Consider the following 26,368-nt stretch of genomic DNA (forward strand, 5'->3'; position numbering starts at 1 on the left):
AAAGTATTTCCTTTGGTGAAACAGTTCAGAGAATAATATAAGGTTTTAACGAGATTAATTCAAAACTCAAAATTACCATAAGATTTTTTATATTATATGTCAAATATATTGTTTTATTTTGAGGTGAATTCTTCTTTTGGTAATTATTACATTCTCTATCGATAGGTCATAGGGCTAAAAAATAAAGTGTGTAAAAGGCTAAAACGTAATGTTGCCCTGACCGACTAAATGTGAGATCGAGAATGTTGAACAGTAAAAACATGCCTCTTTAAGCCTTATACTAAAAAAAATATGATTATTAAGCAGATATATAAACACTGAAGACATGGCTGTACGGTAATATACCTTTGCTTAATCCGTATGTGAAAGAAATAAAAAAAGGTATAATGACAAATGTCACTTGTTTCCAGTTTTGATTCTTGTATGGAGGGTAGAGGTAAGGAGAGTCATCTGTGTATATGAAAAAGTGTCGTCAAAATGTATTAAATTAGGATGGCGCCACATTTGCATCAAGGTAACTCTTAAAAGAAGCGCCAAATATAAATATTGTTAGAGTAGGCTTGAAAAATAAACAAGGAAGTAAGGTTATATTTACCACAATATTTTGTACAACGTATGTTGTCGAAATTCTCAATAATTAACTACTTTAGTCGATAATGACATTAAATTTTTTAACTCGGCATACTTCAATTCATCTACGATTGCTACATTCATACCATACCTTGTGCATCCACCAGCGCCATTGTGGAGGATTTTTGAACTGTTATTTAGCGCAACAACTGGACACTTTTTCAACTTTTCTCCCATATAAGATGACTCTCCTTACCTCTACCCTTCATACTTTTGATCTCCATACTTTTGATGTTTACAAATACGTAGGTATTGAGTTAAAATACGAAAAGCCATAAATCAAAAGAAGAAGAGTTAAAATATTTTTCCATATATTTTTAGGTAACAAAAACCATAATCTAAGATTAAAATAAATAATAAAAGAAGAGAAGAGTACAGTTTAAAAGTCGTTCGAGTTTACACAAATACAATTGAATCATCATGTCTTGTAATACTTGCGCATTGAAATTTTCTCTATTTCGGACTGAGGTACGTATTACTTGACTTTTAAGTACAATATTTTAGCGTTTGTTTATTTGTTACCTCTGCACTGCACCAATAAATCAAACTTTCGCATTTATAATAAAATAATGGATTGAGAATGAATGAAGTTGCAGTTTTCATTGTATTAAGTACATAATCCTCATGTATTTGTAGAAAGGATGTCCTAGCTGTGGGTTTAGTTACTGCTCAAAATGTCTAAAAAACAAGGTATTCTTGAAAAAACTGAATTCTGAAGTAATGGTAAGTAAAATATATTATGCTTATTCTGATTTCTTCTACTCACGCTTTTTAACATGTTCTCTGTGGCAAACTTTTCAGGTATGTGTTAAATGTAAGCAGTTATCAAATTTTAATAAAACTACCAAAGTAGAACCACCTGATGCATATTACAAGTAAGTAATACATTTCAAAAATTGTATCCATATTTACCCATTAAATTATTTAAAATTGCTATAAACACATCAATAGGGTCAAGTAGATCACAGAAATAATTGCACCATCATTATCAACACATTACAGGTCCACTACAGGGGCTTCAAACAAGGTTATAGCCTACCAAGCTGGCCCAGTGCGGATTGGTAGATAAAAATATGCATACAATTTGTTCCCACATGTGTTGACTACATCTGCCATCTGCCTATAAAAAATTACCCTGTCCTGTCAGATCCATCCCATTGAAACCATGTATATATTCCTGAGATCTCTTCCACTTTGGGAATTTGGGGACCCTGTATGATCCTCAAAGTATCCTTATTTAAAAAAATCACATCAAAATTTTGCTCAGTTGTTAGTTAAAAGAAAGATAATGAATCTAACTTGCATTTGTTGTTAGAAGATTGTGATATTTTTAAAGCAGTAAGTTCAAGTAGGTTGGTCCTAGTTGCTAGATGAAGTGGTCACATATTGGACTTGCACTTCATTCAAGTTGATGTCTGTAATGTTTAAGCTATTTACCTTTAAAAGGAAATGTGTGTACATTTCATTTAACAAAAAAGCAAGTGGCCTAATACTCTTGACATACTTTATATCAGACCTCCAAGTTGTAAAAATGAACTTATCGTAAGTTTGCAGTACTCAAATTTATATTATAGAAGAATTGGTGTCTTGGAAAGTGCTACAGATCATGATAGGTCTGTAAGTCAAAATCCAGTGGAAGACGAAATATCTGATAGACTAAAGAAATTGAAAGAGGATAAACAAGATAAAGTAGTAAAGACCTGTAATGATGATATTGCTGACAGATTACAAAAACTTAAAGGAGAAAAGCCTTCTACTTCAGATGCAGAACTGATAGAAAGATTGGCAAATATAAAAGGAGTGCCTAGCAGTGCACTTCAGAGCAAGGTGATTTCTAGTTAGTTATTTGAAGTTTTTCTTATTTTACACACAAACACACTGGGTACCACCTACAAAGTTTTTATCAACTTTATTTGTCAATTGAGAATTAAGAATTTGACAATTTGAGATCACACTGATGGTTGATTGATATATTGGACATGAGTTGTTATCAATTTTCATAAATCACATGTTAAATGAGAATTCGAATGATTTCTATAAAAATAATTTCATTATATTACAGCAAGTGGTCTCAAGCATAAATGCAAATAAAACAGAACAAGAACAAGTAGAAGATCTAATGAGACAGTACATGGATCAGGGTAATATTGATAAGAAATATGAGGTAGAGTTTGATGGGCTAGTTAATAATTTAGAAGCTAGACTACAGAAGCTTAAAGGCTCACAAAGTTCTGAGCATAATGAAGTTTCATCTAAAGCTAGTCATGCCACTGAAGATGAAGAGGAAACAATCCAGAAGATACTTACAAAGGTGGGTTGGTTTTACAGCTGAATTTTTCAGGTGGCTTTATCCATAAACTGGTTTTTGGAAACTACTAGCACAGCTATGCAACAATGCAGCCTAGTAGTTTAATGAATCCAAGAGTTGAGAGAGAGAGATATACATTTATTAGTCTGTGCTAAATGGATCGAGACAAAAGTACTTTGACCCCAGAAAAAGAGTATTACGAAATTATAATTTCAATTAAGAAATAAAACTGAAATAGTTATTAATTACAAATCTAGGTTACACCAAAAAGCAATTAATTTATTCATCTAGCTCAATGTTTAGGTATTCATCGATTTTTGTAACTTTTGAAGTTGAAGTTCTCAACATATATGTACTTATTGCTACAGAAATTCAAAGTGTAGCAATAAGTATAAATATTCGCACGAATTGAATCTGCATTGCAGTACATGAAAATTGTATCAATAAGTGTTGTTTTTACTGCAAAAATTTTAAAATCACAAGTTTTTTGAAACACATACAAGCAAAGACACAAAAATTTTAAGAAGTTTTTTGAACATTTAGGAAAAAAAAATATTTAGATACATATTACAAACCGATACTTTGGGAAAATGAATTCATACTGTCATCTATTATTGATTAAATTAATAATATAAAATATATGCTATAATCTGGCTGGTCGAAGAATACATTCCTGTCTGTCAGTTGGTCATAATAAAACAAGTATGGCACTAATAAACTTGAAAAATAATGTTATGCAGTAGTTTTTAAATATTGTTGTCTCAATTATTTAACATTAAGATAAGCGCATTAAAAAAAACTTGTAAGTTCATGTAATGATAGTTTTAATGATATTTTTATTGCTTTCATACCACAGCAAATAAACAATAATTTGTAGCTTCCAAAAAATTACCATCACAACTTGTCAAACATACATTCTTTCTATGACTGACCTATATTATTATATTGAATTTTTTTTATTACAGATTACAGCAGAAGCAAAATTAGAAAAGCATGTCCTAGACAAGGAGTCTGTTATGGATGAGTTACCATTTTGTGAAATATGTAATGAAGATGCTAAAATGCGATGCCTTGGTTGCAAATATCTCTTTTGCAAACATTGCTTCAAAGATCATGAAGATAGTGATGATGGCTGCGATAAATTTGAACAATATTCTCCTCCAAGTAATGCTGTAATGTGAATAATGCACATAATCTATTTCTAGTGTGAATAATCATAATAATTTATTCAATTATAAGAAAAATTGATGTATGCAATATATTTATAATAATATAGTTTTGCATATACACTTTTATAATATGATTCCTAAGGTGATTTTGGACCTACAAATGCATAAGTTTAAAAAATATGTTAAAACACAAATATTACAGCAAGGTTACTATACAATTGACGAATTTCTTAATGACAAGGTTGCTTGGAAGCATCCAGCTCCGCTTTCATCTCTCACAAGATGTTGATGATGGAAAAGAGCAACTGCTGAGATTCTTGCTGGCTTCTTCTCGGTAGAATATTGTGCCTTCCGAACCGGTGGTAGTCAATACAAACAGACAGACTTGATGTTTCAAAAGTGCTTATATTAGGCTTACTTGAAATAAATGAATTTTGAATTTGAATTTTTGAAATGAAAGTATTTTAATGTTAATTATTTATTTATTTTTATGTTCACCTATAATACTAGGCAACAATTTTACTAAATCTGCAGTGGTTTGTTTGTATTCATTGTCTATCCAAATATCCTTTAGTTTGTTTATAATTCGCCCATACATCTTGCCTGGAGGAACTCCATTGTCTTTCAGAATTTTACCATCCACTGGAAATCTTGGTATATCCCAACTGTTAAACTGTTCTAGTAAGTTTTCAGATCCTCTATATTTTAGTACTTCGCGTACATAGTCAACAGCATCTTTTTGTTTTATTTTAGTGTTTAGTACTAACTTTTCATATGGGCTAAAAAAAAAAAGTCTCATTTATTTTATATCAAAAGATTGTTATTGAATTAGTTAGATTTACTCACAGCAAAGGCCTTGAACCCTCTTTTTCACCTCTATGTTCCACAATAAAGTATGCCATATCACGCTCATAACTAGAAAACTTTAGCCTGGAATGTAATATTGTTACATCATCTATACTTTTAAGAAGAGCTGCTAAGTAACTCATAGGATGTATTTCCAAGTGGCAACATCTATTTAGTAAAATGTCTAACTCTTCCAAATTGGGATTTGGAATACCTGCAAAGTTGTACAAAGGTATACAAATAGTGGTATTCTTCAAATTCATCATCTGCCTAATGAATGTCCATAGGCATAGGGCATAAGCCTTTTCTCATAAGGGAATTCAACTAGCCAATTCATACATGATGTACACCTTATAGAATTGAAAATAATGGGTTTAAGTATTGACATAAACAACTCTACTTTTGAATTCACTTTTACTAAAATAATTAAGTAGAATATCAAACAAATTCTATGGCTGCTTGGTTATATGGTTATTATTGTTTCTATTATTAACATTGTGCTCTAGAGAAAACTGTTGATTTTTTAAAGATAGATCATCAAAATGAGAAAAAAGTCAAACTAGAATAACATGCATTAAATTTTTGTAGTAAAACAAACAAATGCATTAAATTTTCACTTCTACAGTTAATTTAGTATTTGTACGTCTTTATTAGCTATTTTATTTCTTTGCCTTTCTGCTCTATTTTCATAGATTTTTTATTTTACTCAGATTAATCTGCATGTTCACAGTCACCTCAATTTGAATTAAATGAAAATTTTGTTTGGCACATACTTACCAATACATTGTCCAATACCCACATTTAACATAGTTTTTAATAAATCACCAGCAAAATTACCCTGTAGGGTCTTTTTCAATTCCATCCATATCCTCTCACCAGAGACATTCTGCAAACCTTCTACATTTGCTTTAATAATTTCTAAACAATGGTGATCATGATTGTTTGCCTTTTCAGCTATTCTTCCATAAAACCGGAAATAACGCATTATTCTTAAAAAATCTTCCTTAATTCGCACATCAGGGTCACCAACAAATGCAATTCTTCTTTTTTGCAAATCATCATACCCAAAGAAATAGTCATAAACAGTCCCATCAAATCCTGTAAGAATTGATAAACAAAACAAATGAATATGTATAAATATAGGCTACTCATATTCTAAAAAATTTTACTTATCAGTGTAAAGTTAAGTTATACTCTCAAACTTTTCTAGGTGAAATGATGCACTTATTATAACACTACTCACATTAATATCTTGTAATAAATATCTTGCTGCAAAATAGTTTGAGTATATAAGTAAAGTAAGAAAGTGACACTAGTTCCCACAGGATATGAACGATTAAAAATTAAATATAAGTAAAATGGACTTTACCTAGAAACATTGAATTGATTGTAAGATCTCTTCTATTTGCATCTAACTTCCAATCTTTAGTAAATTCAACCTCAGCATGTCTGCCATCAGTTATCATATCTATCCGCAAGGTAGTAACCTCAAAGTTTTCCTTATCATTAATCCTAGGAGTGATGGTTCCATGTTTCTCACCACTCATATTTATCATACGAATATTTTCCGCAGTGAACATTTCCTTCATCTGCTTGGGGGTGGCTACAGTGGCAAAGTCTAGATCTTTTGCTTGCTGGCCTAGTAATAAATCTCTGAAAGAAAGTTGTGTGTAATATACAAAACTGTAAATCAATTACAACTATAGCTCTTTTAGAGTGCTGTCTCATAAGGGTTGCATTATGTTGTATCAACACTGCTCAGTGAACAGAAAAAACAGGTTGCCCTTTCTCACAAAATTAACATTCAAAATTGGTACCAACCAGTCTATATTATAATGCACCAATTATAACATAACTTGAATGGTAAAATACATGATTGATGATTCTGTATGTTATGCACCATGCATGATTGGCCTCCAGATACATATTGTCATGGGTGCTCAAAATCAACTGGCATTTAACTCATGCTGTATTGCAGATTTTATACAACTCTATGCTATATGAAACCAGCATAACATCCATATAAACTAAAATAATAAAGGAGGTGAAGCACCAGGCAAAAAATGATCTAATAGATCTAATTATGATTTAAAGCTGAATTTTTAAGTGCCTCTTAAATTCATCTTTATCTTTTAACAGTAATTGTTTATGAAATACTAGCTGTTGCCCGCAACTTCATTTGCGTTTGATTTTGTTTTTTTTATGCTGCATTCAATTTAGTTATAGTTCTAAAAAAAAAAAAAGTATTCAGTATTGCTAAGCCTTCGGGGTTTGCTGCTGTCCGCTGAGGAGTTCTGTCCTCTATCTCCAACCACATTCATCAGATGTACACAAAGTTCAGACAAAATTAAACAAATATTATAATCTCTATAGTACAAAAATAATTATTTGAATCGGTTATAATTTGTCAGAGTTATGGTGTTAAATCGTCAAACACTTTCATTCCCTCTCCCAAAAGGAACCAAGCTTAATGTCGGGATTAAAAGTATCCTGTATTACTTCTAACACTTCCAAGAATATGTGTACAAAGTTTCATGTGGATTGGTTAAGTAGTTTTTGCATGAAAGCGTAACAAACAAACTTACATTGACAAAATATTAGTAGGGAAGTAGGGATGTTAAATCAATCCTCAGGTAGATTGCAATAGATTTAAATTTATTGCATTTGATTTGTGTTTAAGATATGTGAAATGGCCTTGAAAAATTTCATGTTCTATGTAATATATGACTTAATACTGAGACAGGATAAAAAAACTTTAAATTAGCAGCAAAATTGGAGTTTGAATGAATTTGACTTAATTGCATAAATTCTGTACAACTAATATCTTCAACAGTTCATACCTCACAGCTCCACCAGCTATCCTGATTTCGTAATTGTATTTATCAAATAGCTTTTTTAGATCTAGCACTTCCTGAGTGAAAATATTTTTAAACTCTGGCGTATCCAATTTCAGTACAATAGGATCTTCACGAAACTTTGCCTCCATATCTACTTTAGTTTTTACTCTTTTTGGACGTAATATATTAGCTTTGCTGAAATTCTGGAATTAGATATAAATTAGAAAATGAATAGGTATAAAATGATAACTATGTAATTGTATCCAGTACCTAGCAACAATAGTAATTTACTCACTCTAGTTGCGCTTAGAAAATTTAGTAATTTACAGTTTATGAGCATCACTAGTTTAATAAAAGAATGGATAGAATTCTTAAAAAATGCACATTGCACAAGTTAATATACAAAGTACAGTTTAGTGTATTAACTTTTAATTATAACCTTAAAAGCACGTAGAAACAAGGACGGATTTTATAATGAAAATCATACATCAAATGTGGAAATAGTTTTAAAGAAAATTGCAATTTTTAGCACTTAACTTCGGTCTTCAACTAACAAATGACAACATTATGTCAGTCAGCTGTCAAAGACCTTTTTTTGTCTTTTTTCTTTCCCGTAGGGAAAAGGCAAACATATATATTATCGTACAGCCATGTCTTCAGTTTTTGATATTCGTAGACTGATTAAACTTTATATCTATGTTACCGGTCAAAGACCATCAATTTATTTATTTATTTATAGTATGTAGTTCTGCTCCTCCTGCGTTCACGTTAATTTTAACGGCTGCTTCCAAATGCACTCGTTAGTTTTAGTGGCTCTTATAGAAAACAAAAAGTAACGAATTGAATGCCACTGTAAAAACCTATGCGGAAAACCATCTCATTTTCTCAACCATCACGATCAGACTGGCCCGCCGCGCGCGCCGCGCCCTTCCAATAGGTTATATCACTTGTGCTGGTGTAATCTTCAATGATTATTATTTCATTTCACAAAACTAGAAAATATATAAATTTTCTGTAAATCACAAAATAAAATATTTTTTTCCCCGAGCCAAAGTCACAGTTACTTCTGAATATTGATTAGTTGACTCAGTTGACTGTTTAGTCTATATTAAGACGTCATAAGACTATGTGGTATTGTTATTGGTAGATACTAGTCTCTCGGATTTCCGGAACGTACTTGACACATTTTTAGAACCTTCTGAGATTTCAAAAAATTGTTATTTCTCCTAAATAGTTTTAATATATTTTAACAAGTGATGATTACCGTAGCTTTTATATTTTTACAGACTTGTGACATCATTGTAGTCACGTGACCCCAAACAGAGCGTTTTGGCGCCATTTTTATTGATTTGAATGTATGTATTTAATTTTATTACCTTAGTTATATTTTGATTTTATTACCTTTAGTAAGCTTCAAAGTAGAATTTTGGTTAATTTGTTTAAAAAATGTGTCATTACCGACCTACTACCCGAAATCCGAACTCAAATGAAATTCTTTTGATATAAAACGCGTTCTCCTCAGTCTAATTTTCTCAAGTGTTTTCCCAAGTTTTACATATTTAATGACGGCATTTTATTAGAAGTACCTACCCAATTTTAGATTAAGGTTAAGTAGCTTTTAAAGCTTGTTAACTTTTAAACAGCAAATATTAAATTATAATTTAAATTCATTCATTATTTTTTTTTAGTTTTATTATAATTCTGAAATTTCATTAAACTTACATTCTATGTTACATTATATGTTCTGAGCAATCAGAATCGAAAAACTGTTTAATGAGCCTTTTCTTTTATAAATTAATATTCTCAGAAACTGTGCCAACATATTGAAGGCTCAACATCTTCAGACATCTCTCTTAAAGATAGATTTAAGACAGATGTTTGAAGTTGTCCTTCAATATGTCTGAATGTTGGCCATTTTCTTTATAAGTTTACTCCTTTATCAAGGGTACTAATTACCTACTTCACACTTAAAATGTGCTTAAAAATAAATTTGAATTTAGGTATGAAGACTGAAAAGGAACATAAAATATGGTTACCATAACAATATCAAATATCGGTTTTGGTCCTGAGTTATCCACACTTTTTCATTAAGCAACATTTCAAGGAAGTGCAACTAAGATGGTTACAAAAATGTATAGTTTCTTGAATAAAAATATTGCATCTCTTATACTAAACATTTTCAACACCATTAACTGTTATAATAAATTTCACCCCTGTACTGGGTAAATCTGGGCCATTTACAACTCTTAATTCCCTCATTGTAATATCATTATGAAGGCCTAAAGGCCTATTGCAGACACCAGTAAACTTTTTAATATTAAGTTTGTAGCAAACCATATTTGCCCATGCTAACCCTAATGATGGTAATACATTATCTGAGTTATCAAAGTTAGCGGTGACTTGATTTACACAGATGACAGCAATGTTATATTCCTGTGCTAGTTTATATAATAGAATTCCTAGTTCCTTGAGTTCTTCAGCCCTGTGAACATAATCTGTATATTCACTTCTAAAGGGTCCAGCTACAGAGTCAATAATGACTGCTAAAACTTTATTTGTGTTCAGTAACTTAGGCAGACGTACTCTTATACAGGACATCAGTTCATGAGCTTCAGTCAAGTGTTCAATAAACATATTATTACAGTCAGTATCTGTTGTCTTACAATTATTTTTTCTTATTTGGTTAAATCTTTTGACAGGGAAAAGATCCTCAGTACATATAAAAACGCTACCGTCACTGCCACATTGAGCTGCTAATTGCATCACCAGCTGAGTTTTTCCTGTACCACTCTCACCATAAATTTCTGTCAAAGTCCCTGTTCTGAAGCCGCCATTCAACACATTATCAATGGCTGTGCAACCAGTCTTAAGATTTTTTTCAGTTTTGCATAATTTATCTCCCGAAACGCTTACTGGAGAAAAATATTGAGTCACTATGTTTTTGAGCATCATTATATCGTCGTGTTTTAAATTCGTTAATTTTTTTATATCCCAAACCGAGAGAATGATTATTTGTTTTGGTGTATTAATTCCCGCTTTTTCGGTGACTTCCAACAATCTTGAAGGTAATATACTTTTCAAAATATTCATTTCATTTCTTTAGCAAAACTTTACTCTGAAATCTGAATTAAATGCTGGATTCCTAAATCCAAAATAAAAGTTTGGCCTTTTAAAGGCAAATACCTAGCCTTTTTGAGCAACTTCTGTATACTGTCAGATTTCAGCTGTCAAGTCTGTCCAAATAAAAAATGAAAATACCTAGGTCCGTACGTCAAAGATCAAAGTTACATTAAATAAAAAGTGGTTAGGTACAAAACAAATCAGCTGTTACGAGGGTAGCGATAAAATAATTAACAGCTACTTTGAGGAGATAAAATTCCCACAAAATATATATTTTTATCATTCATTCACGAACGTCAAGCATTTAAAAAAAATCAAAATAGTTCCTTCTTAACAAAGTACATACTTAATTGCCTTTTGCTTGTCTATGTTTATATTTTAAGTAATTACAACCAAATGTTTCGAGCCCAATGTTTGAACAATGTCGGAACTTTGATAGCGATACACTTTCACCCCGCCAGAGTGGCGCAAAACATTTCGATCAATGCCACCGAGGCTACAAATCGCGGCAGTCTGATTCGAGCGGCCGGTTTTGTCAGTGTGTCCACGTCTCCAATAAAAAAGAGGAAAATGGTAAAACAATTCATAATTCTGTATTCATTACCCAAGGCTAACTGCATGTTTATTTAATACCTTGACACCTAAAGCTTATCATACGTAAAATTTCTTAGGTTCTACTTAGTTGCCACTTGTTGCATGTATCTGTTAGGGGTTGATTTTATCTCACCATAAACTTAATAAATTATTTGAAACTAATTATTAAAATAATGAAGCTAGTAGTAACATGGCACAACTACTGACTAGTAAATTGGTTTGACTAGTAAACCTATGGCTAAATGAGGTGTTACTAAACCTCATTTAGCCATAGGTTTTTGTTTGTTGTTGTAAATTCAATTAATGAACATATTTTTTGGGGCACATTATAAGAGCATTGAAACTTGCTAGGGCGATATTAACAAATATATGAAAATAATATATTTTATCTAAGTTTACTACACCCTTTTGCATGAATTGAGTATTTACCATACATAGCATTAAAACACCTGAACATTATAGTAGCCTCTATTGTTATTTTTTTAGGTTGATAAACTAAGTGACGAAGAGCGAGTGAGCTTACTGAAACCTCTCTTGGAGTCTGGATGGAAGGTTCAAAGTGATAGAGATGCTATTATAAAGGAATTTCAATTCAAAGACTTCAATCAGGCATTTGGATTCATGACTAGAACTGCATTGCTTGCTGAGAAAATGGATCACCACCCAGAATGGTTCAATGTCTATAATAAACTGAAGGTAAGAGTACTGGGGGGCCGGGCATAAAGCTGATAAAATTCATCATTATGATGAGCATGAATGTTTTTCAGTGTCTGGGTGTTTATATGTATTAGTCTAAGTATTTATGTTTATAATTCATTAAAATATTCATCAGGCATCTTAGTACCCATAACACAAGCTACCCTTACTTCGGGGCTAGATGGTGATGTGTGTATTGTTGTAGTATATTTATTTATCATTAACTCTAACCTCTAGTGTTGATGTCAATGATGCTGATTCTGTTGTCCACAAATCTCTCAAATAAATCAAGTTGAAAGATTGGGAAAAAGACAATACTATTTTCTAAACCTTTAGTTAGAGTGTATGACAGAATGGCAAGCCGGAAACAATTATGAAATTATTGTTCAATTATATATTCAATTCATGATATATAATTGAACTACTTTTTGATTTTGATAATACTTTTTTGGGGGAAAAATATTACATGTTGGTCATGCACCTTGTTTCATTTCTAGTGAGCACCAGACTTTATATAAAGCAATTACTTGCCTACAACATTCTATACATAGTTAATTCTGTTTTTATTTTAATTTATTCATAGTGGGTTGCAAGTGCTACATTTTAATTATTTTTACAGGTCACACTGTCATCCCATGATGTTAATGGTCTCAGCAAAAGGGATATCAGGATGGCGCAATTCATGGATGAAAACTTTAAATAATTATTCTAACCAAAAACAAACAATGTTATTATTAAAGTTTCATTATGTATTATCATCTCATATTTTACATTCTGTAAGCAAATTATTATATTGAATCAGAATATATTTACTATTAATATTGATGTGATGTTATTAATTATATATAATTAAAAGTAATTAAAAAAAATCTGTTTATAATTCAAACTTATTTATGAGCATAGCATGGACATGTCCTGTCTAGATTAAAGGGTTCAGATTCAAATGAGCATTTGTTGGGGTATGTCCGTTCAATAAGCCTTTTCAACTCTAGTGCATGATTTAAATTTCTGCATTCACAAACCAATTTTACCTAAAAATAAAAATCAACTTTAGGCATTACTATTAAAGATCAGTCCTAAATTAGTTTTATCATACGTTTGATTAACCCATTGCCGGCCCACTACACGGCACGGGTTTCTTATCACAATGAGAAGAGGTTAATGCCATAGTCCACGCTGAACCTGTGCAGTTCGGTGGACACCACACACCTTTGAGAACATTGTGGAGAACTCTCGGGCATGCAGTTTTCTCACGATGTTTTCCTTCACCAAGCTAAAAACGTGCCGGGATGCTTGCATGCTTGCCGGGATCTACCTCGGTTACCCCATACACAAGGCTATCACCGTTTATTTTTCATTTATGGTACGTAATAGTTATGGAGACTAAAGTTAAAAGTATCAAAACAAACAAAAACCAACTGTTCCCGTTTGTAAGGGGCGATGGGATAATTTTTTTACCCCCGACGCAAAAACGATGGGGTGTTATAAGTTCAACTTTTCTGTGTGTGTCTATGTTCTTCGTATTTCTGAACCGATTTTGATTTTGTTTGTGAACTTTATTCGACTGTTTGACCAGAATTGATAATAGTCTTAACGACAATTATATGATGAACTCCTTTTCCTTACCTCAACTAGGGAAATTTCGTTTTCTATCCAAATTCGATCACAGAATTGTCGCAGTATGTTATATCCACCGTTGGCTATTAGTCTCATAAACTGTTCGATGGTCACTGCTGAATCTTTGACTAGTACCTGAGAAGAAAACATAATAAAATAATTCTAGGTACCTGCTAACTACTGCAAACCAAACATATGTTTACAAATGAAAAAGAGTAGTCTCAGTATTAATTCGGAATCCAAACAATATCCTACTTATATGTTGTTAATTTTTTTTTACACGAAATATTCAGTAGCGTGCACTTCAAGGTTCATACTTGCTGTGCCTTCATCACAGAGGCATGTGTACATGCGTGCGGACAACAGAGAGAGGGCTCTTGGCACTTGCAAGTGTAGAGGGAGATGAAGATAAGGATACTGAGATAATCGAATAAGACAACACCCTTAGGCCCTGTGAGTTTTACCTCAGCGATTTAGGACTAGACGCACCTAGGTATCAGCACCACTAAGACCTTACCCACGAAGCTAGTCTTTGGCCCTTTTAAATCCTATAAAGCAATATCGAGGAAGCAGTTTACCTACCTACCCCATGAACTACAGCACAACTGTTCAGAGTATCAGCCCAAAAGCAACTATAGTTACTGACATCAGGTCTCTCAATTATGCAATAATGCAAAAGTATATTATGTAACTATCATTAATCAATTACTTATCTATGAAACCCATGTTCATGCAAATGAGCGAATTTTAACTATTGTTGGAAAGGTAATAGGACTCTGTATTCAGATTTCCAGTGAAGGTACCTAAGCAAAATATTTATATCAATAGCGACGATTTTATCCTCGCGACTTTATCCGCGTATGAGTCAATCGAGAAGCTAGAATAGATGCGATGCTAACATCATAATCATCGTGGCTACCTATGTACGTACACGGCAGCAGTGAAACTTCTGAAAATTTTACGAGGTAAATTGAGTTAGTAAGTTGACATTATTTTAGTTGATACATACATACACACATCCATACATCCACCCTCACAAACTTTTGCATTTATAATATTAAGTACCTAGTATGGTACGCATGTATTCGATCGTTGGCCCATATGCCTTGCTACTTGCTGTTATCTGTGAAGATTTGTCCTTTATCTCCGACAATATTTATCAGATCTTCATTAAAATTAGACACTACATGTTTTATAGTATACACTTTAAAATAAAAATAAATTATTAAAATCGGTTCAAATTTAACGGAGCTATGAAGTAAAATTGATAAAAAAAATTATCCCGTTTCCCGGAGGAAACTTATTGTTTATCGGGATAAAATATATCCTATATGTTGACCCGGAAATCAGCTACCGCTATACTTAATTTTATTTAAATCCGTTCAGTAGTTTTCGCGTGATGTTCGGACAGACAGACAGTCAGACAGTCAGACAGACAGACAAAAATTAAATACAAATCTGTTTTGGACTTAGTATCGATTATAAAGCATTCACACAAAAATCTTCCAGTTAAAGTTTTATTGTAAGTATACATTACTTACTTTAAATTTAATGAGTCGTCCTTCGGCTGCGCGACCTCTGTCTAAACAGCGACTCAATAATACTGCATCAATATTTCCACCACTTAGAATGCAAACCACACTACAATAATTTATTTTGATATAGATTTTTTAAATTGTATTATTGCCTAAAATTTATTGTTAAAATAGATTATAAGCATATATATAGCATATATATTGTTGATAGTCTATCACTAGGAACATTATAACATGTCATTAAATTCTGTTATATGGTATTAACGTAATGCCCCCCTTAAAGTGAAATGCGATGATGAGACTATTTTCTAATACTTTCTTCCAATCCCACTGTCCCCGTTAAAGACGATAGATACGGGGTAGATTGGACTACATCTTAAAAACGGTTCAGATTTCACGGATTTATGATGTAGGTATCTAAATATCGACAACATTTTCATCCCATATACGTCAGAAAATTGCAGGGTATGATCTGATAAAAATATTTAATTATTTTTCGCGTGACGAACGTCTCGACGAATTTCAAAAATTGTTTAGGGATCCCATTACATAAAAAAATAATTCAAATATATATTTAATGTACCTACAGATATCTTCCGTTTATTAAGCTTATATTGTAATTTAGTTAGGATTTCAGCTTCTCTTTCGGGGGGCCAAGTTCGAATCCCAGCACGCACCTCTAATAATTCTAAGTTATGTGCGTTTAAAGCAATTAAAATAAAACTTGCTTCAACGGTGAATGGCAAAGTGTGACTATGAAGTTAGATAAAAATATTATGTACCAAGTAACGTTAAAACATACTTTTTTGCTTTAAATTCCGGTACAAGATTACCAAGGATGGCCGCCAGGGGACACGCTCCAGCACCTTCTACAACAAAGCGTTCATCTTCCACCAAGTGCAGTATAGCACGAGCTATCCAGTCATCTTTCACCAACACCTAAAAATTGCAAAAAATAAATTGCATAAGAATTAAATGTAGTGTGTACAAGTCGCGGTTGTGTGAGTAGAAACACCTTGGCGTTTATTGCACACAAATCAAAAGTGTCTACACAAAAATAAGAAAAGAAAAACACATCGTTTGCAATTTCTCGGCTACACTACTATTAGCAACAGAGAAATAAATAGGGCTGTAGATCCGTCTTACCAATTTATCAACATTACGTTGTGCGTTGCCAAACGCATTTACGCCGACGTAGGGCATTGCTATGCTTTCAGCTATTGAAGGTTCGTAAGGTAAAGTCGTCGGTTCGCCAGATTGTATGGAATTAAAAAATGTGGGTATTCTCTCCGGTTGCACACCCTGCAAATGGGATTTTGTTTAGGAAAACATTATTAATACTCTTTAAGTATTATTAAGAGTCTTAATACCAAAAGGCAAAATAAACTCCAGCCAAGGGTAAAATAATACGTGGGATGGCGGCGCGGCGTATAGACTAATCTAGAGGAGGCCGACGTGGGCAAAGTCATTTCAGCGAGTCCGATTCCTTTCAGTATCGATTCCCAAGATTTTAATAGTCTAATGTCTGAGATTCTTGCATTGGCAAGAATCTCAGACATTAAACGCCAGGACACTTTCATGATCATCTTCATCATCATCATCATCATCATCATCATCATCATCATTATCATTATCATTATCAACCCAGCACTGGGCACTACAGAGTACGGGTCTCAATTTAGAATGCCTTCCGAACCGGTGGTAGATTCACTACACACAGACAGACTTGACGTTTCAACAGTGCTTATATTAGGCCTACTTGAAATAAATGAATTTAGAATTTTGAATGAGCAGATATTTGGAAAACTAATAATTTCGCTTTTATAACGTTGAATGCAAAATTTACGAAATAATACATTATGTGCAATTCACACACACACGGCAGCAGTGAAACTTCTGAAAAGTTATTTTATAATTTTTATAGTGTTTTTACCTACACTTGGAGAAAATATCAATTTTATAAGATTAAAATGCATATAAAAAAATTCGGAACCGACCGGATTTGAAAATGCGAAACTCTGGCAATCGGACTGAGCGCTTTGACCACTAAGCTGCAACTGGTGATGCATATAAATGAATGAATGAATGAATGAATGAATGAATATACTTTTATTGCACACCACAAAAAGTACATAAAAAAAGAAAAGCATAACAAAACAACGTATACAATTTAGCGGCCTTATCGCTTCATAGAGTTTTCTTCCAGGCAACCAATGGGAAGAAAACAAATACAGAAGATCAAATACTAATTTCGGCAGGATAGTGCAAGAATTAGGTAAGTTATAAATACTTTTCATGTAATGGGACTACTAACGTATACAAGGCAGCTGGGTTTTGCGTGTTTGACGATAGTTCCGATAGCGGCTAGCAGTCCACCGGTCCCTACTGGTACCATGATCGCGTCAACATTCGGCAGCTGTTCAAGTATCTCTATAGCTATACTGCCGTATCCCGTTAAGATGTTTGGATAGTCGCGACTGGTAAAGAAAATGTTATGAATACTTAATAATATTATTAAAAAAACAAACAATATTGATATGAAAATATGAACAGTAGATAATCAACAAAAAAAATATGTATTGTGTATGTATGTATTCCATTACAAGTTAGCCTTTGACTGCTAACTGATGGTAGCTGGCTAACCTGTTAGTGGTAGATACAGCATTTATAAACAACTTATCGGTTTCTAAGCAGCCCGGCAGGGCCCGCACCAGAACGCTAATTCGCTTGGCGGCTCGTATTTGTCCGTAGATTGGCAACCAGCCGAACTCCCACAGCTCAGACCAGGAAAAAATCTGAATTCGGTTGAAACCGGAACCCTCACTCATTAGATCACAGCACTCACCAATGCGCCAGGGAGGACAACTTTAAATAAATAGTGGACACCTATTTGTATTTAGTTGTTATTAAAAACAAAAACAGTGACTTGAATTATAATTAAGTATCTTACATTTTGACAATTACCCGTTTATGTATGTGAGTCCTTTATCCCTTGCAAAGATACGAGCATACCTTTGTGCTTCCATCAAGCCTTTGCCCTGGATTATAACTTTGGCACTAAGATTATGGCACATCTGCAGCTTTGCGATCGGCACGCACGTGGGCATCACCACCGTTACGGGTACACCGATTTTATGCCCATAAAAACATATCCCAATGGCTTGATTGCCTAGAGATGCTAACACAACTCCGACCTTTTGTTTGTCTCTCGGCAGCAACTCCAAGGCATTTATAGCACCCCTTTCCTTAAAACTTGAGGATGATTAAAAATTAGTAAACTATTACTACTTTGATAATATAAATGTGAAATTTTGTTTGTTGATTTTTCAGACTCTCACACTAAAACTAAGCAACGGATTAATTTTACACGTACCGGTACCCGGTATTGGTATTTATAGTTTATGGGCTGGATACTTTTTGCCCCGGACAAATGCACAGTTTCGGGATGAACCTATCAAAAGCGCCTGTTCAGGTATTCGTATCTTGAAGCTAAAATTACTCGTGGGGTTTTGATGAATTACTTCAAAACCTAAGTGTTGGATTCATTTATTATATTACTTTTAGGTGTTTCTTATTCAAAAGTGTGTTGGTTGATTTGTGCTTCTCTCAGGCAGAGATTTTTTAACAAAGGTGCGATGTCAGTGCAGCATAGTCAAGTGCTGGTTTTTTTTTAAATACGACAAAATTCATACCTTCCAGTAGGCTGTATCATTTCTAATTTATAAAATATGTTAATACCGGTCTCTCGTTGGTAGTGTGATGGCTATTGGTAGAGAAAGATATATCAATGAATGTCTTTTGTAAATATATTAAAGATTTTTAATTAGATTTGGTAGATGCTACTTACTACGATCGGAGTAGCAACAATATGTTTTCTGACTCGCTTGGTAGCTTCCACGATATCCTCATATTTAATTATTTTCGGATTTTCTGGATCGCAAAACTCGTCAAAGTCTTCCTGTTTAGAAGTATGGGTAAATTAATTGATTCACAATAAAACAGTACCTATTCTCTGACCGATTTCCGAGGGTCGTGAATTGCCCGACACGGCTCTCAAGAGATCCCATTAGTGAGTCACTATTCAGGTGGGCACTTCCTGAGCCTTGCACTTGAAGGTAATTCTTATAGCAGAAACTACTCTTTAGTTTCTGATGAAACATTATCTATTTTAAATCTAATTACTGATGTTTAATCAATGGGTTTAAGCTTTAATATGTTACGGTTTATGGAAAGTGTTGGTATTTAGATACCTATGGGTTCGAAATTAGTAGAGGAACGTTGTTTATTTATTTAGTACAAAAAATTTAATTAGTGAATATATTATCTAAGACACCGGGAGGTATCTTTGCATCGTTCGAGTCCATGTAGGACTGACGTGCATCGATAATGCAGTCGTATTTATATAAAAATACCCACCACCTCAATGTCGTGAATATCAAAAGTTTAATTATTTAACCACTTTATAAATTTACTGTCACATTTATTACCTGCCGTCTAGACATTTTGATTTATGTTTAATAGGTATAATCTTTTTGCAACTGTACTTGATGTTGAAAAACTATAAATTTTAATCCATGATTGAAGCAATCTTGGCAGTTTGAGGTTGACAAAAGTTGACAACTTAGTAAATTTTGGCTAGTAGTGTCACTGTCGAATTTTCAGCCAGCTTGATCGCCTCGTGTGGCAGAAGAGCTGGCTCATTTTTTGCGCAAAGGCTGATTCTTTGCGCAAAGCTCTGAAAAGACAGGCAGGCTTTTTAGCGCGGAAATCCAGCGGATTCTTGGTACCATTTCGTATGGGCATGACCTTTACAGTAATGACGTAGTTTAGTTATAAGTTTGATACATTCTAAATAAAAAAGCAAGCTGCATAATTATTAATTCTTTTGAATTATTTCGTCGGAAGAAGACTAGCAGTTATCAGAGCGTAACTTCTGTTTTCCCACTTCCTGCCGCTAGTATTTATAGCTGGCCGCTCTTTCTTCCTCTTTCTTCCTCTTACTACCATAAAAGTAAAATAATAAAATCGGTTCGGATGTATTAGTATTAATACTCAGTCGATTTTACTTTAAATTTATTTACAGACATAGCTTCGGAAGTTGGTTTTAAAAATAAAACTTTTTAGATTCATGCACGATTTATTATATTTTTTTTGCAATCATTTTTCCTGCCATTGCCCTACCGCATAAATATACAAATGGTAATAGAAATGGCTATAAGAATGAAATCATAACACAGAAATAAATTATAAACAATTTAATTCCAGCAATAAGAATAAAGAAAACATCAGTAGGTTGTTTCAAAAGCACTCAAAATATTTGTTTAATACGAATGATTGCTTTATTTCTGCATGCATACAGGATTCGGAGCTAAACACGGACCGCGTTTGGCACCAGGAGTTTTATCTGGTTTTTCGATCATCTCTGGGAAGAAACATTCTTTGTACCTCTTTTTCACAATTTCTACTAGCTCTTTTGTGTGTTCCCATCCTCTTGTTTCGACTATGACTTTCAACTAGAAGAGAATAGAAGAATAGATGAGATATAGAGTTATAATAGAGTTGAGATAAAATCAGGTTTATTCTCACTGCTCGCCGAAATACAACTCTGTTGAGCTTACCCAGGATTTCAAAAAAATAACCTTTGTTAATGGCTTCAAAGAGAAAGTGACAAAATTTTACACAGATTTTTTTTTATAGACATAATGGATGGAGTAAGTAGATGGCCCACTTGATACCTGTGTAAGTGGATCATCTGCCCTGCTGTGGCCTTATTGGTCTATTTAAACCATCGCCTATAAACAGAGCAATAAGGCCACAGCAGGGCATACAAGGAACACGACCCTCAGTGCCATCCTATGTCCATCAACCTGAGGCTTAGTTGTTAAGCCTTTTGTGGATTTATTTTTTCAAACCGGAACAGACGGTAGTTCCCCAGACGAGCTCTGTTACAAAAAACTCTAATACAACTGGGCTTTAGAAAACGAAATTCTTGCCGGATTATAAATAACCTGGATAGTGTCGTGGGAGTGGGGGGAACTAAAAATATAAAAGTAACCTCGACGCTGAAGACGTCACCCTTCACCCAGGCACGTTCAGGAATACAGTCCCGCAGCGTGACTCCGGTGGTTGCCAGCATCGCGCACATGTCTGCCATCCCCCCGGGTCGGTCGCTCACCGTCACCTTAAACTTCACCAGCCGGCCCTCTGCCGCCATGCCTCGTTCCAGCGCGCGCGCCAAAGTCGTAGTGTCAATGTTACCACCAGACAAAACGCATACGACTCTGCAGAGTTTACAAAGTCAGTCATCGTCTTTAGCCAATGACGGTTGTATGAGTATAAGTAGGTACCTACTTATTTGTTGTATTATTGTTATACTCGTAGCTACAGGTCAATCTCACATCAAGATAGAGATTAAGAGCTTAGATTCTCCAAACTTCGTTTCCTTAATTTTTTGTTTCAATGAATGCTGGCAAGCTTCAAAAACCAAACAAACAATTTCCTGATTGTGTACTGGTACGGACAATTTCATGACAGAAAACACATCGGCTAAAAATTTTTCGCCACTCTAGTAATATAACTCACAACCTCGAGAGTTGATGTTCAACCAAAATTCGATTAAAATGATGAAAGATTCTTATAGAGTAGGTACGAGAAAGATTAGAACAAAAAAAGTTTTAATGACAAGGTAGGATTGCAAATGGCCCAATTTTCACTACATTAGTGTGAATTGTACTAACTGAAAAATTTTCACAATATTAAAGATAGTTAAAAGTAAGTAGTCTCCTTTCCGGATTTTGAAGAGTAAGCTACAGGCATCTTAAAAGAACAATTTTCTATCAATTGTTTATATTTTTTAGTTAATATACTTACATGCAGTTTTAAAGTAAGCGCTTGAAATCCTTACTACATTTAGCTTCAGGTACTTATTTGCCAAGTACCCAGGTATCTATACTTATAATAAAACTGTAACTGCAAGATTTCTGTACATTCAATATATTTTGAAAATTTTGACCGGGGGATGCTTTATAATCGACACTGATTCCAAAATAGATTTTTATTTAATTTTGGTCTGTCTGTCTGTCCGGGCATTACATGAAAACTACTGAACGGATTTAAATAAAATTTGGTATTGTGGTAGCTGATATACCGGTTCAACATACCCCAACTTTTTATCCCGATAAACAATAAGTTTCCTCCGGGAAATGGGATGAAATTTTTTATCAATTTTACTTCATAGCTTCGTTAAATTTCGCCCAATTTTTATAATTATTTTTTTATTTGAATGTGTATACTATTATATCATGTTCTGTCTAATTTTAATGTAGATCTGATAAATATTATTGGAGATAAAGGACATAACTCTTCACAGATAACAGCAAGTCGCGAGGCATACGGGACAACGATCGAATGCATGCGTATCATCCTACTAAATACTAATATTATAAATGCGAAAGAAATAAAGTAATAAAAATATTAAGTTTGATTATATACCTACAAATTCAGATTTAAAATATTAACGGGTAACGAATAACACGTACGGCCGCGAATAACATAGTTTGGAAATAAAACAGGTCCACCTGGTAGGTAGCGCTGCAATTAGTTTCTATGTTTTTTTCTAGGTGCAGACGAAGTTGCGCGGGTCAGCTAGTCTTACTTAAGATTGTAATCATATTAAACGGCATCGTGATCTCTTTCATAGTAGAATAAGTAGATTAGATTAGAGTAGGTAGAGTATTTCAGCTTAAAAACTTACTTTTTACCCTTAAGATTAGGAAATAGTCCTGCCATGAGCGCCGCTACAGTAACAGCTGCGGCACCTTCCACTACGTATCTCTCATTCTCTACAAGATGCATAATGGCACGTGCAACCCAGTCTTCTTTTACAACAACCTTCACGAAAATCATATAAAAATGCAATCTCAAAACATTAAGTTCATGATATATTTTAAAAAACTTCACAATTTTGTGAGGAAGTTGAAACTTGAACTTTTGCAAAGATATATTGAAAATTCTATTGTTTCATTTCCTTACCATTTTATCTAATATTCCGCCGTTTTTTAGATTGTAAAAAGTGTTAACTCCAGCTAAGCCAACTCCAAGACCATCAGCTATCGTAGCATCTATATTTATTTTAACTCGTTCACCTCTTTTTAATGCCTCAACCATACTGTAAGCCTTTTCTGTTTGTATTCCCTGAAGAATGATTTAGAGTAGGTCTTAAAGATTGAAGTACAAAATTACAATAACATTAGAAAGTAGAAGAAACCTATCAATACTGAATGCATTAAACATATTTATCAGACCTCTATCTCCATAGGGTTTTGTTCAAAAGCTTAAATGAAATGGTTTTTTTAAATCTAAAAAAAACTGATCCACACAGGCTCGTAATATTGTCGTACCCCTTCCGAAATAGAAGGACTACATCATCACCTTAAAAACAGTACTGTAACTACTTACTAATTCAGTTATTTAGTTATTATGACATTTCCAATAGTTCTCCAATGTCAATTCAAGTTAAAAATATCACTTACATATACTTCCGTATCTGGCTTAAGGTGCTTAACCGCAATAGCAATACCAGTGAGTAAACTACCTCCACCGACAGGCACTATTACTGCATCTACGTCTGGAACCTGTTCAACAATCTCTATGCCTACAGTACCTTGTCCTTCTATTACGTTAGGATGATCATATCTGTGGAAAGAAGTTAAACTATTTTATCAAGCTGTTTGTTTTTTATTTTCGATCTCTAATTTTTTTGCTATAAAAATTACGCATCTTCTTCGCTTAAGCATGTTGACAGCAATTTGTAATAATAGATAGATACCTAGAAACGCTGTATTGCACACTAATTCATTAAAAATAATGCACATACAGCGAAACTATATTTAGAAATACATTAGTATACAAAGGCGGTCTTATTGCTAAAGCATCTGTTCCAGACCATCCGCTCAGATTTAGAGAATTGAATCAAGAATTAATATTATCAGAAAACCCAGGGTCTGCTTATTCTAAACCCATATATAATTCTCTCAAGGCATTTGAATCTAAGGTACACGGCATCAAGGTTGACTGTGGCTCTTTAGATCTTTTCCATCAATTTCTATAAAAATATAACTATGAATACCTAGTTCTCTAGTTATCCATATAATACTAACCCATTAATATAGTATAATTTCTTTTCTTTAGACATTGCCATAGCGTAATGTTTCGCTTCAGCCATATTTTCACCGTGTAGCAAGGTCTTCGCGCCATAAGCCTGGCATTTGGTAAGTTTAGTTAAAGGCGCGCGGACTGGCATCACAACGATGCAGGGAATCGCCATCTGTGTGGTGTGGTAACTCATAGACAATCCGTGGTTACCAGTAGAAGCCGATATAACCCCAATCTTTTTCTGTTCTTCCGATAGAAGAAGCAACGTGTTTCGAACACCACGCTCTTTGAAACTAATAAAACAAAACTATTTATAAAACATATATTACTAAAACTATAATTTGCCAATCATGAATTTTCTAGTAAATATTAAACTTTGAGGAGACTTTTTTAGAGTATAGTGAGCAAATATTTATGCTCACTATACTCTATACAACGTGTAACAGAATTACGATATGATATTGAAGAATGCATAGGTATATTTTAACCCTGTAAAAATATTATATCAAAAAAACCATATCAGCTTTTCGGTTTCACAGATAAGTCTCAGAGACAGTACATACCTTGTACCTCTAAAGCCTGCGAAGTATTATTTCGGTTTTCATTTACGCGGTGTAATATAAGTGTGGGTAGATAGATATGCGTTCAGGATTTGTGTTTTTTTTTTAATATTAACGTCGTATGGGATTTATCCGTCCTTCCTACTTAGGAGACAATTACAAGTGAGCTTTTTTTAGGTTCACATTTTAAGTATTGATTTCTCCGTACTCGAGTTAGAAGAGGTATGGGTAATAATAACATTGTAATATAGAGATCATAAGCAAAAAATCAACATGCGATTTAGTATTATACATCAAAATTTATGGTGGCCCTATTCTCTATACAAAAACGATTGGCTCCTTTAGAATTAACTCTTCAGCGAAATATTCTTAGTAACAAGAAAATATGTATGTTAATTATCTTACCATCCTGTATACTGCATGAATTCTTGTTTTAAATAAATTTCCATACCTAGCTTATCGCACATATGAGCTCTCTGTAAAGAGTTAAATTTCAAACTAATAATAAGGTACGTTTATGTTATAGCCCGACAATTTTTTTCTTTATTATGACTTCTTTTACCGTGCACGGTGTTCGGACAATTGTTCCCGCGATGCGACGCGAAGCAGCCAGAATATCGTCATACTTTATTTTTCTAGGATTCTCCGGATCACAGAATTCGTCGTATTCTACATCATGTGTCTAAAATCACAGCAGAAACGTAGAGTTTGATCTAAGCGGACTTGTTTCCAAACAGATAATTTATACCTACTGAATTGCATCAAGTAATGTCGCGTTCAGGACTATGATAAATGGTATATCAATATATCGATCAAGTTTTTGAGCGTATCTACTAGTTAGATGCAAGACAACCTCATTTAGAAGACTACAAAGTAATATCTTGTTTATAATGTACTTACATCTGGCATTTTAAAGTATTCCGTTAAATATTAAGAAATTGTCGGTTACGTAGTCACTCTTAATTTGTCATATTGAATTAGAAGATGTATAATCTAATATACCATGGTTTTATTTAATTTCATTTAATAAATTCGATACTGCTAAAATATCATAATCTATGAATTGAACGTCAAGTATATCTTTTTTAAGTTTAGAACAGTTTATGTGTTTGAAAATTCATAAACACTACCAAATACTCTTTTCTGTTTCTTATTTTACTTATTTGGGAAAATAGTCAATATGCAATGTCTAGGATGTTTTAAAACTGAAGCATTTTGTAGCAGTAAGATTTTTTTATTGAACATAATACTAACACGTACGTATGCTTCATTTACTTACATTTTCCAATATTGGAACTTTTTC

The 26,368-nt window shown here is 33.4% G+C and overlaps 5 protein-coding genes across 9 annotated transcripts; 2 read left to right on the top strand and 3 right to left on the bottom strand.

Moving 5' to 3' along the window:
- The first annotated feature begins 815 nt into the window (after window positions 1-815).
- LOC120632338 (abscission/NoCut checkpoint regulator) lies at window positions 816-4,193 on the top strand. 3 transcript variants are annotated; one of them, XM_039902190.1, is made up of 7 exons: window positions 816-875; window positions 952-1,098; window positions 1,267-1,353; window positions 1,432-1,505; window positions 2,178-2,457; window positions 2,693-2,941; window positions 3,904-4,193. In XM_039902190.1, the coding sequence occupies exons 2-7, from the start codon at window positions 1,051-1,053 to the stop codon at window positions 4,117-4,119; spliced, it is 954 nt and encodes a 317-aa protein (XP_039758124.1). In that variant the 5' UTR covers window positions 816-875; window positions 952-1,050; the 3' UTR covers window positions 4,120-4,193. The 3 variants fall into 3 exon arrangements, with proteins under 3 accessions (XP_039758124.1, XP_039758123.1, XP_039758125.1); XM_039902189.1 differs by lacking the exon at window positions 816-875 and having other exon boundaries at window positions 892-1,098; XM_039902191.1 differs by lacking the exon at window positions 816-875 and having other exon boundaries at window positions 892-1,098; window positions 2,205-2,457.
- Window positions 4,194-4,554: 361 nt separating this feature from the next.
- LOC120632337 (CCA tRNA nucleotidyltransferase 1, mitochondrial) lies at window positions 4,555-8,402 on the bottom strand. 3 transcript variants are annotated; one of them, XM_039902186.1, is made up of 6 exons: window positions 8,086-8,402; window positions 7,794-7,993; window positions 6,323-6,606; window positions 5,731-6,051; window positions 4,954-5,167; window positions 4,555-4,886 (listed from the first exon to the last, which is right to left on the bottom strand). In XM_039902186.1, the coding sequence occupies exons 1-6, from the start codon at window positions 8,128-8,130 to the stop codon at window positions 4,586-4,588; spliced, it is 1,365 nt and encodes a 454-aa protein (XP_039758120.1). In that variant the 5' UTR covers window positions 8,131-8,402; the 3' UTR covers window positions 4,555-4,585. The 3 variants fall into 3 exon arrangements, with proteins under 3 accessions (XP_039758120.1, XP_039758121.1, XP_039758122.1); XM_039902187.1 differs by having other exon boundaries at window positions 8,230-8,401; XM_039902188.1 differs by having other exon boundaries at window positions 8,061-8,135.
- Window positions 8,403-9,503: 1,101 nt separating this feature from the next.
- On the bottom strand, window positions 9,504-11,350 carry LOC120632340 (DNA repair protein XRCC3-like). Its single transcript, XM_039902193.1, has one exon. It carries the CDS (start codon window positions 10,878-10,880, stop codon window positions 9,960-9,962), a length of 921 nt encoding a protein of 306 aa, XP_039758127.1. The 5' UTR covers window positions 10,881-11,350; the 3' UTR covers window positions 9,504-9,959.
- Window positions 10,777-13,025, top strand: LOC120632341 (pterin-4-alpha-carbinolamine dehydratase). Its single transcript, XM_039902194.1, has 4 exons — window positions 10,777-10,855; window positions 11,294-11,483; window positions 11,991-12,200; window positions 12,820-13,025. Exons 2-4 carry the CDS (start codon window positions 11,307-11,309, stop codon window positions 12,901-12,903), a joined length of 471 nt encoding a protein of 156 aa, XP_039758128.1. The 5' UTR covers window positions 10,777-10,855; window positions 11,294-11,306; the 3' UTR covers window positions 12,904-13,025.
- A 1-nt stretch (window position 13,026) lies between these two features.
- LOC120632180 lies at window positions 13,027-26,077 on the bottom strand. Its single transcript, XM_039901987.1, has 20 exons — window positions 25,966-26,077; window positions 25,628-25,747; window positions 25,471-25,541; window positions 24,511-24,798; window positions 23,884-24,046; window positions 23,384-23,545; window positions 23,106-23,242; window positions 21,408-21,633; window positions 20,710-20,865; window positions 20,001-20,158; window positions 19,840-19,861; window positions 19,200-19,310; window positions 19,045-19,115; window positions 18,317-18,604; window positions 17,667-17,829; window positions 16,499-16,654; window positions 16,155-16,291; window positions 15,359-15,458; window positions 13,827-13,952; window positions 13,027-13,231 (listed from the first exon to the last, which is right to left on the bottom strand). The coding sequence occupies exons 1-20, from the start codon at window positions 25,972-25,974 to the stop codon at window positions 13,088-13,090; spliced, it is 2,808 nt and encodes a 935-aa protein (XP_039757921.1). The 5' UTR covers window positions 25,975-26,077; the 3' UTR covers window positions 13,027-13,087.
- Window positions 26,078-26,368: the final 291 nt, after the last annotated feature.

Source organism: Pararge aegeria, chromosome 19 (assembly GCF_905163445.1).
Source record: "Pararge aegeria chromosome 19, ilParAegt1.1, whole genome shotgun sequence".
NCBI classification, from domain to species: domain Eukaryota; kingdom Metazoa; phylum Arthropoda; class Insecta; order Lepidoptera; family Nymphalidae; genus Pararge; species Pararge aegeria.

Excerpts from the sequence above, each read along its gene's own strand:
- LOC120632338 (XM_039902190.1), top strand. The coding sequence starts at position 1,051 with ATGTCTTGTAATACTTGCGCATTGAAATTTTCTCTATTTCGGACTGAG. Across the intron at positions 2,458-2,692 it reads GCAGTGCACTTCAGAGCAAG|CAAGTGGTCTCAAGCATAAA; the intron begins GTGATTTCTAGT and ends ATTATATTACAG. Across the intron at positions 2,942-3,903 it reads TCCAGAAGATACTTACAAAG|ATTACAGCAGAAGCAAAATT; the intron begins GTGGGTTGGTTT and ends TTTTTATTACAG.
- LOC120632337 (XM_039902186.1), bottom strand. The coding sequence starts at position 8,130 with ATGCTCATAAACTGTAAATTACTAAATTTTCTAAGCGCAACTAGA. Across the intron at positions 6,607-7,793 it reads ATAGCTGGTGGAGCTGTGAG|AGATTTATTACTAGGCCAGC; the intron begins GTATGAACTGTT and ends ACTTTCTTTCAG. Across the intron at positions 6,052-6,322 it reads AATCAATTCAATGTTTCTAG|GATTTGATGGGACTGTTTAT; the intron begins GTAAAGTCCATT and ends CAATTCTTACAG.
- LOC120632340 (XM_039902193.1), bottom strand. The coding sequence starts at position 10,880 with ATGAATATTTTGAAAAGTATATTACCTTCAAGATTGTTGGAAGTCACC.
- LOC120632341 (XM_039902194.1), top strand. The coding sequence starts at position 11,307 with ATGTTTCGAGCCCAATGTTTGAACAATGTCGGAACTTTGATAGCGATA. Across the intron at positions 11,484-11,990 it reads CAATAAAAAAGAGGAAAATG|GTTGATAAACTAAGTGACGA; the intron begins GTAAAACAATTC and ends TTATTTTTTTAG. Across the intron at positions 12,201-12,819 it reads ATGTCTATAATAAACTGAAG|GTCACACTGTCATCCCATGA; the intron begins GTAAGAGTACTG and ends TTATTTTTACAG.
- LOC120632180 (XM_039901987.1), bottom strand. Across the intron at positions 24,799-25,470 it reads TTCATGCAGTATACAGGATG|TTTCAAAGAGCGTGGTGTTC; the intron begins GTAAGATAATTA and ends TTGTTTTATTAG. Across the intron at positions 21,634-23,105 it reads CCTAATCTTAAGGGTAAAAA|AGTCGTATGCGTTTTGTCTG; the intron begins GTAAGTTTTTAA and ends TAAACTCTGCAG.